Source organism: Helianthus annuus, chromosome 16 (genome assembly GCF_002127325.2).
Source record: "Helianthus annuus cultivar XRQ/B chromosome 16, HanXRQr2.0-SUNRISE, whole genome shotgun sequence".
NCBI lineage: Eukaryota > Viridiplantae > Streptophyta > Magnoliopsida > Asterales > Asteraceae > Helianthus > Helianthus annuus.
This window is the reverse complement of record NC_035448.2, coordinates 2,159,990-2,169,332: the sequence shown is the minus strand read 5'-3', so window position 1 is coordinate 2,169,332 and position 9,343 is coordinate 2,159,990. Positions and strand designations below refer to the sequence as shown.

General features: G+C 40.4%; 1 protein-coding gene and 1 long non-coding RNA gene across 3 annotated transcripts; one reads left to right on the top strand and one right to left on the bottom strand.

Annotated features, from left to right (window-relative positions):
• Positions 1-708: 708 nt before the first annotated feature.
• Positions 709-1,809, bottom strand: LOC110917459. Its single transcript, XM_022162009.1, has one exon. It carries the CDS (start codon positions 1,807-1,809, stop codon positions 709-711), a length of 1,101 nt encoding a protein of 366 aa, XP_022017701.1.
• A 1,380-nt stretch (positions 1,810-3,189) lies between these two features.
• LOC110916079 lies at positions 3,190-8,946 on the top strand. Of its 2 annotated transcripts, XR_002579483.2 has the most exons (7): positions 3,191-3,501; positions 5,015-5,175; positions 5,414-5,537; positions 5,639-5,837; positions 6,095-6,561; positions 6,816-7,505; positions 8,366-8,946. It is a non-coding gene; the product is annotated as an uncharacterized LOC110916079 (long non-coding RNA). The 2 variants fall into 2 exon arrangements; XR_004884633.1 differs by having other exon boundaries at positions 3,190-3,501; positions 5,639-6,561.
• The last annotated feature ends 397 nt before the right edge of the window (positions 8,947-9,343 follow it).

Genomic DNA, 9,343 nt, shown 5'->3' with positions numbered 1-9,343 from the left:
GAATGCAAACACATCTATGTTGAGGAGAAGCAGTTCCTTCAGGGCACTCTTGCATTTGTCACTTAAGTGATTTCCTACTTTGATCGTTTGTTCTGGGAACCTATCGCAAAGGACCCACTCCTCTACTCCATCTTTCCGGGGCCTCTCGGATGCTTCTCCTTCGGATACGGAGGAAATCACTTCATAAGCAGACTTTACCCAGGCTAAACCCTTCGGTGTTTGAAACACTAAAGCTCCATGAGGGGTGGATGCCTGTGCTTGTAGGTCCCCGATTCCGGGTCTCCCTAAGATTGCATTATACTTTGAGGGTGCCCTGACCACTGTGAAGGTCAGGTTTATCGTTCGAACTCGATCCCCTACCTCAACTGTGAATGGAAGCCTGATTTTTCCCAGGGGGTGTGATACACTGTTTTGAATCCCACTAAGGGGATGGAATCTTCTTCGAGCCAATCTCTTACATCTCTGTCAAATCTGAGAAAACAACGACACCGGACCCTCCGTCTACGTGTATTCGAGACACTTTGTGGCCAGCTATTATGGCTGAGATGTTGAGTGGAAGTCGTTGCACTTCATTTTCCTCCAAGTGTGGCATGAGGATGGGAGCTTTCATTCTTTCTGGGGAGCCCAGGATCCTGGCTTTTACACTCCGTGTGGTATCGAATTCATTCATTCTTCTAATCATATCAACATCTGCCCTCCCAGGCTCCCTTACATCTCTTCCCTTGCGGTCCCCTCCCCCTCCTTAATTTCCTTAACCAAGTGGGCCAGCCTTCCCGTCTTCACTGCAACCTCTATTTCTCTTTTTAAATACATACAGTCATCGGTTTTATGCCCAAAACCTTTGTGGAAGTCACAATACTCGTTAGGCTGTGCCTTTGGCCCAGGCTTTATGGGTGGTGGCCTCGGGAAGGAGTTCTTTACCCTCTCAGTGGCCAGTATCTCACTTGGGGTCTTGGTGAGAGGGGTGAAATGATCAGAGTAAGGTGGGGGGCCTCTCCTTCGAGGTCTATACGGGGAATATGAGGGCCTTGCTCTGTCGTGCAACATTCTATCAAAAGCGGGTTTTTTGGAGTAAGGTGTACCTTTGTATTGAGGCTTTGCAGCTGGGGTGATCCTTCGAGTTGTGACGTCCATCTCCTTAGCTTTGCTGACCGTGTCTTTTCCTCTGACAAAGGCTCTGACCCTGTCCATAAGGTTGTCAAACGAGTGGGGGAACTCCTCCCCTAGTTTCTCATACAGTTGTGCATGCTTTAGCCCGTTTATGAAACTGCTGATCTTCATGACCTCCGGGACATCTTTGGTGTTCATGCTCTCCTTGATGAACCTCTCCATATACTGATCTACTCGCTCACTGTCCCTCTGCCTTATGTGGAGGATCTCATTTGGATTCTTGACCACCTTTCTTTGCTGGCCAAAGTTCCTGAGGAATTTCTCGCTTAACTCTTCATAACTATCGATTCCCCCTAGAGGGAGGCTGTCAAACCAAAGTCGGGCTCCCTCCGTCAGAGTTTGTATAAACATGTGGCACCATACAGGCATGGACCATCGCCCAAATTGCCCTGCTCCCCTGAAGGCATGAAGATGATCTTCAGGGTCTCTTGTCCCGTCATAGCGGTCAAAATTTGGGAGTAACTTTGTTTTGGGGGGCATTGGTGCTTCTGCAATCCTTCGTGTGAACTTTGAGACCTCAGCTAAGTCCCGTGGTAGATAGGGTTGATCCAGGCCATCCTCACTTTGGTTATCCTTTTCCTTCCCCTTTTCCTTCGACTTCTTTCCTGAGATGAGGTCCTCCCTTTCTTCTGAAGACATTTGTCTAAGGGCAGTCATGAATGTTTCCAGTGGGTCACCACTGTTGCTCTTGTTTGAAGGTCTGTCCCTTCTTGGTTGGAGGGTGTGTCAAAAGAAAGCCTAGCCCTGAGGCTATCAAGCTTTTCTTGTCTCTTTAAATCTTCAAGACATTTTGTTAGCTTTTCTCTGTGCATGGCCACAAAATCTGGGGTGATGTGCTCCGTTCTTTCTGGGTTTTCCACCTGGTTCTCGTTGCCTTCTTCATGAGTTATGTCTTCTACAGTGACCCTATCCATATCATTCTGTGCCGTCTGGGTGATACGCGAGTTGGGTGGGGTTGCCATGTTGTTGTCGGTGAGATAAGCTACTCTTAACGTCGGAGTTTGATGTGGGAACACCGGACAGGCTGATATCCCACGGATGGCGCCAATGTTGAATACCCAACTCCCGGATGACGTTAGATGGATCTTCGTTGACGTCAAGAGTCTTTGTCTTTGCTACTACAAAAGAACAAACTGTTAGCCTCGCCACGGAGGGCCCCGGAGGGGGGATCCGTGACCAAGCTCCGACGTGAGAGTAAGTAAACTTGCCGGAAGAGTTGAGGAGCTTACCCCGATGAGTATGATCACCGGGATGTTTCCTCTAAGGTGTGAATCTAATAAATGCGATACTTGTAATAAATATGTGGGAATGATGGTCGGAATTTAGTGTGAGAGTAGTAAACGTGAGGGTAGTAAATGAGATACCTGGATCCTGCTTGATCATCCCTTTTGCACCCTTATATATCCACCAAGCCTTAATCTTCACGTGAGATATTTTTACGAGATAATCCAATGGGTTCTGATAGTCTGTGGGGGGCTCAGACAAGTGTCTGACCCCCAACGGTGAGATCATAGTCTCATTTAATGTTTCCGGCGAAAGGGTACAGTTCCAGCAAAAGATCCTCTGTTAATCAAGCATTAAATGTTGTCTGTCTTCTCCGGTCCTTTTTCCCGCTCATAACGGTAACCTTAGTGGGCAAGGCAGACTATTGTTGGTCTTTTCCTGTTGGGCTTGCGTGATGATAGCCCAAAATGGGTAAATGAGGCTTCCCATTGGCCCGTTGTCAATAATATCGGAAAAAGTTATTTTAAGATATAAAATTGATCTACAATACTTCTAATTTACGGATTTAACATTTTCTTTTTTCGTTATAAACATATATATTAATATGCATAGTATATATGTGTTCACGCATTGTCCTATCTATCCTCTCTAATAAAGGAATAAAAACTTGGACACATGTCACTCTCACAGCAACCCCAATCCTTTTTTTCCCGCCCATTACCCACATAACCGATTGGCTTACCCGGATCCTTTTTTAACCCAGAAAGAAAATACATGAATATTTCATACCCGTTCTCTAGACCCGTAGTTAAGTCAACCCTAATTTTGTTCCAGCCGCATTCACCCTCTCTTCCAACCACACCATCTCTTCCAGCCGCATTCACCCTCTCTTATCTGTGTCGAACATCGCCATCCTCCTCCGCTCCAATCCCCACTGCTCTTCATCCAGATATCCGCTCTTTCACCTCTGCAAAACCCTCTTCGAAATTGTTACTATGTTTTCTGTGTATAGGGCTTTGTATTGGTACGCATCAGATATGGGAGCAGCACAAGCGATGAAGAGAATTCCACGGATCAAGTTTGAACAGCGTCATTTGAAGCCTTCTGGTTTGTATCCGTTTTAATCTTTTCATTTTAGATGTTTGATTTCTTTGTGCTAATGTGTGGATTTGTTGTTTAATGTTAGTCTAGAAAAGCAATAAGTAATTCGAGCCCTGTAAGAACAGTTTGGTCCACCAAAGGTGTTATTTGTTGATTTAGGAATGATTATATGAATGAGTTATTATTTTTATAAAAAGTCGATGTTAAACATTTTTTTATATAAAGTGGTTGTTAAACAATTAGCACAACATAGAGTGATATTGGGGACTTTTAAAAGGGCATTAAACAATTAGCACAACACAGTTAGTTCTTAGTTTTTTTAAATTATAGCTTAGATGTTTATACAATCAGCAGACATAGAGTATGTTGCAAAGAAAGAGATCGATTTTGGTTTTTTAGTTCCAATTGGATTTTACTGTACGCCATTTGGCATAGGGATGAGCAAATGGTTCTGAGTACCGGTTCAATACTGATATTTACTGAATTTACCCTCAAATAACGGTTCGTACCAGTACCGAACCGCACAAGGTATTTTTGGTACCAGTACCTGTTTTTTGGGATTTTTGGTACCGCTTCGTACTGAGCTCATCCCTAATTTGGCATGCATACAAACGAGAATGTGTTACTATTGGTTTTAATCGTGTATGGGCATACACAATTGAGCGTTTCCTTAGGCTGGGTTTTAAAAAGCGCGTTACTCTTATCACAAAATAAATACAATAATATATTGGGGATCTTTAATCGTTAATGTTTAATTTAATGAACACAATTCTTGGGTAATTGCACGTCATACTTATTTGTTATTTTTCTGTAGACTTGTAATAATATTTGTTATTTTCCATATAGTAATTATTGAAATTTGAATTGTTATTTTGATAAATTATCAAATTTCGTGAGTTACCAAAATTATGTTCCCAATATATTTGATAACGTGGAATCCTGTATTTTTAGAAAACTAGAAAATGCTATATTTATCATTCTATTTTTGTATTTTGTCATAATTTACTAAATTTTGACGGTTACCAAAACTACATCCCGAAATTTTTACATCCCGAAATTTTTGGTAATAACCTGACCAATCATCTTTTTAATGTTGGATTGACCACGTTCTAAGGTAACTTCTCTTTTTAGAGTGTTTTTTTTTTTTTTTTAATTTTAGACGGCTGAGATTTGATCTCAACATGCACGAATCAGGATTAGTTTTCTTAGAAACAGTTTCTATTAACGCGGGTTAACAAAATAACTTTCTATATTTTTGGAATTTGAAATCATTCAGTTTTTAAAAGACAACTATAAAAACACCATCAAACCACCTCTTATCTAATCTGCTACTACGACATTTTCTCCTCTTTAAACCAGATTGCTACCGGTAAGATCTTTGTATAAATTCTTATTGCTAAACTTCACTATCATCATATATAACACTTTCATTCATACTTCATGTTTGTTTTATGTTGTGTTGACGTTCATTAAACTTAATTTTTCATTCGATTCAGCATGATTTTCTACATTATTACAGGTTAAATAATGGAACCTACGGATATCACCTTTCTGAACCACCTTGATGTTTCACACGACAACTACACACTCAAAGTTCGCATTATCAAACTATGGAGGCAACCTTCGTTTAAGGTCCCTGGGGAAACATATGCAATCGAGATGATGCTTATGGATGAGGAGGTATTTTCCATATATTCAGACCAATATATATTAATTAATATACATTTTTAGGGTTTTAAAGTTTTTATTTGTTCAAGTTTTTAGTTTTTTTTTTAATTTTCGTTAACCTTAACATCGTCACATTTTATTTACTGTATTGATATCTTAAAGTTTTTTTAACGTTTAGACGAGATTTTCTAAATTATAGACATAAACCTGTAGATATCTTTGGTATATTATTCTTTATTATTTGTTTCAGGGCAATAAGATCCAAGCAACTGTAATGAACAAGTACTTGGTTAAGTTTAAAAAGCTGCTGGAAGAGAATGTTTGTCTACTGATCAAGAAACCCTCCTTAGGTGACAATACGTCATCATACAAGTGTATGGATCATCCACATAAAACTGTAGAAATGTATCGTTTTTTGTGGCTTTGTGGCTGCTATTTATTTTATATTACTTACCTTCGAATATTATGTTTTCAGGATTCAATATCTGGTACCGGTGAGAATGAAACGCCTTTATCAGTTTCGGACATAAGCACCGGAAGGAGTTTATTGCAAAATGAAAACACAAAAAAGACAATCATCTATGGCGAATTAAAGCGTAACTTGGTTGAGGTGTACGACCTTGACGAATCCCCCGGTCGATCAGCAACTAAACCCCGTCAAGATCCTACTGAAGGTCTGAAAAGAGATTTCGAGCCAACTCTCTTGGTTCCAAAGATCGAAAAATAATTATGTTTTCCAATTCTGAAGTTTTAAATTTGGTTGTTTTTTAAGTTATCATCGTATTTGCGTTTTCAAAGTTTTCGGATTTTAGTTGTTAATGTTGTTGACTGTTTGGATTCAAGTTTGTTTTTAATGAATGGTTATTTTGTCCACCCCGTGAAATTCACGGGTATTAGCACTAGTATATTAATAAACGGATGGAATGAACAGTATATTTCAGGGGGGGTATTTAAGGGGTTCTTTCATCGCTCCCCATCTGGCGGCAGGAGATAGACAGACAGTGCGCGACGAAGGGAGAGAGAGAGAGCCGAAGGCAGAGTGAGATAGAGAGAGGCGCGGCGGTGATGGACGAACCGGCTATGGTCTCCGGCCGCCGGTAATGTTGTCCATCGTCGCTGAATGTGAACTTGACGGCCGGGGGTTCTAGGGTTCCGGCGTCGGTACCGGTCACTCTAATCGGTGGATTCTGGAGACGAAATGGGAGACTTGAAGGTGATCTTGAACAACCACAACCTCAGAGACTTGAATCGTGTTTCAGCGATAATTGTAAGCACTTTTGGTCTGCATGTCTCCATTTATTCGGTAGATCACACTTTCCTCTTTGCGGTGAGATTACGCGAGGTGATATCGAACAGGCGGCGGAAGATACCACCGGCGGTGGAACAAGCCACCGACAGGTAGCCTCAGTTTCACTTTTATTTTGCTGTTTGATTTTTTTCCATTCTTATGCCCTCATGAACTCTAGGCTTCTGTTCGTTTGCAAGTATAGTTACTTTGGCTCACTAGCAATTGACTTACAAAATTTATTTGTCAACATAAGTTTGAGTTTCTCTTTTTTAATTCATTTGTAGTAGTCCGTTGTTTTTTGATTCATAACACCCAATACATTTTAATTTTTGTCCTTAAATTCATAGTTTTGATCTCTTTGTAGAAGGATTATGTTTCACACTTTCACCTAGCAAGGAGACCGTGTTTAATGCTAGCAGCGACGATGAAAGTTTTCGGCTACAAATGCTTAACCCTCTTAGGACGAGATCCAAAGTGACGAATGCTAATCAGCAGCGTGTCGGGTTGGAAAGCTATGGCGGTGGGGTTTCGGTCGGAGAATATATGTAGCAAAGACGAAAAACGGGTTGGATCCGGGTATGTAAGTTTCACAAAAGGTGTGTGTAGGCTGTAAGACCGTACGAAGGGGGCTTGAAAATAGGGCGTTATGCGACACGTCGACGACACGTAAGCACACGTCAGGGACAGGGCGTGGTGCAAAAACGGGAGGTGTGGGACAGGGCGTGGACGGCGTTATTCAACACGTGAGACACTTTTAAACTTCAAAATTCTATAAAATCTATTGAATTTAAATAAAAACATTAATATTAATTGCATCCAATCACACGCGACCATATTGTCTCCAACCCTCCGCGCCGGTGGAATTCTTGCCGCCCCTTCAACAACGCCGTCTACAATGCCGCACCCGGTGTGGTTTGTGCGGCGTGGAAAGGCAACAACGCCGCTCCACCATGCCCACACCATGTGGTCTAAGGATGAGAAGTTGTAAGTTTCACAAAAGCTGTAGCCTGGATGTGTGCTATGTTCTCAATGAAGCATTGAAGCCTGATACAAGGTAAACGTAATACATGCTACTTTGTTGTGCTCTCATATGAATAGGATCAATTGTTTGAAATAAGTATGTAGCTTACTGTATTAATGCCCACCATCTTTTAATATTTTGAAAAGGGATACCTTTAGATCTGTTATGCCTCTCATTGCTCAGCAACTTTGAATATTTTGAAAATGGCTGCTACTAATAATGATAAAAATATTATGTGACTGTATATGTTGGTAGCTTTCTATTAAATTTCCTGATATTTTATACCCTAAATCAAGAGACATTTCAGTTACAATTTACAAATGTCTATGCATGTATAGCATCTAACCACCTCTTTGATTCTTTGAACATAGTCTGGCATTGTTGGAATCTTTTTAAATGATTTAAATGAATTAAAGTTATGGTGTATTAGTTTATCTTTTAATAACATGAAGTTTTATTTTATATCTCTTTTAGTTGTTTTTTTTATCGGCACAAATCGAATATATATTGATTGTTTTAAAAAGTTGAAAAAGGGTGAAGGGGAGGGGAACCATGAACTCCAAAAGACATTGTTGGGGTTTGCATGAGTTCGATACCCAGGCAAGGGAACTGTGTATTTGTACATGTTCCAAAAAAGGACTAAAAGTCTTAGCAAACAACAAACAAATACAAAATACTCTTCAATTTGTATTCTGTATATAGCAAGGCTAGATATTCTTTGAATATTATTCAACTTATGCTGTAAATTTAATTTGTAGCTTGGAATTGTGATTGATCATTACTAGACATTTGCTTAGATGAGTTCAGAAAAGAAAAGTACACAGCTGATCATTATATAAAAGTACCGCGATAAATGTTGTTATATGCTGATGTGGGCGGTGTAAATTTTGTAGGGTTGTTATTCGCGTATTTGGGCGGTGAAGCCACTTCTATTTTCACAGTTACCCTGTGTCCTCCACAGACCTGCATAACACATCCAATTCCCAACCGCACGGCCATGCCTTTTTAGATTACAATCCAGCCGCCTCCTACAAAAGCAATAGCAACTGGCTCATCTCCACGCCACACAACTCCACAGCGACACGATGGGGCATCGCAGGTTAATGGTAATAAGTCTCCAATGATCGTAAGTTTACGGATGTCACAGGAGCCGTATGAGGTGGAAGCTCGGCGTATTGTTTTGAAGCCGAGCTACACGAGGGTCTACGGAATAATCACATGTAGGAAAAGGTAGTTTTTTAATATGATTACAAAGATGCAATGATTATTCTACAAACCTGAATCCAATGATGGGTCAAAACTGATTCGGGTTATGAGTTTAATGTAATGATTCATTTAGCGCGATTGCGTTATGAGTTTTAACGTAAATCGTACATGTTATCACACCAAGAACTATTCGGATTAGCGCGGCGCAACGCGCGCAGTGTATAAAACTAGTTAGATTAATAAAGATGTATGAATTGGTTCTCTTTTCTCTCTTGTTTATTTCAATAATAACCCTTTTACTCCTTTGTAAACGAATGCTTGGCCCACTTCTTTCTAGCCAATCACAAATACAAACTTTAATTTCCAACTCAAAATTTCCCTTACTAAACTTTCGTGACCTCCTAATTGATTCATATCAGCCCATTAAGCCAAGGCACAAAACCCATTTGAGTTCTTGTGTTTTTTTAAGTTGTAGCCCAAACTATTTATTGGTCCAACAACTCAAACTATTTAGTTACCAATTTAGCCCAACTTATTGGATTGGATATTAGCCCACCAACTATGTTACCCATATGGGTTGGGTTGGGGGTTTAGCTGGGCATGGCGACCACCTAGAGGTGTACAAATCGGTTTTTTTCAGAAGCCAGTTTCGGTTATTAACCGAA

What these genes read in the sequence shown, in the direction of transcription:
- LOC110917459 (XM_022162009.1), bottom strand. Translation starts at nt 1,809, where the DNA reads ATGTCTTCAGAAGAAAGGGAGGACCTCATCTCAGGAAAGAAGTCGAAG.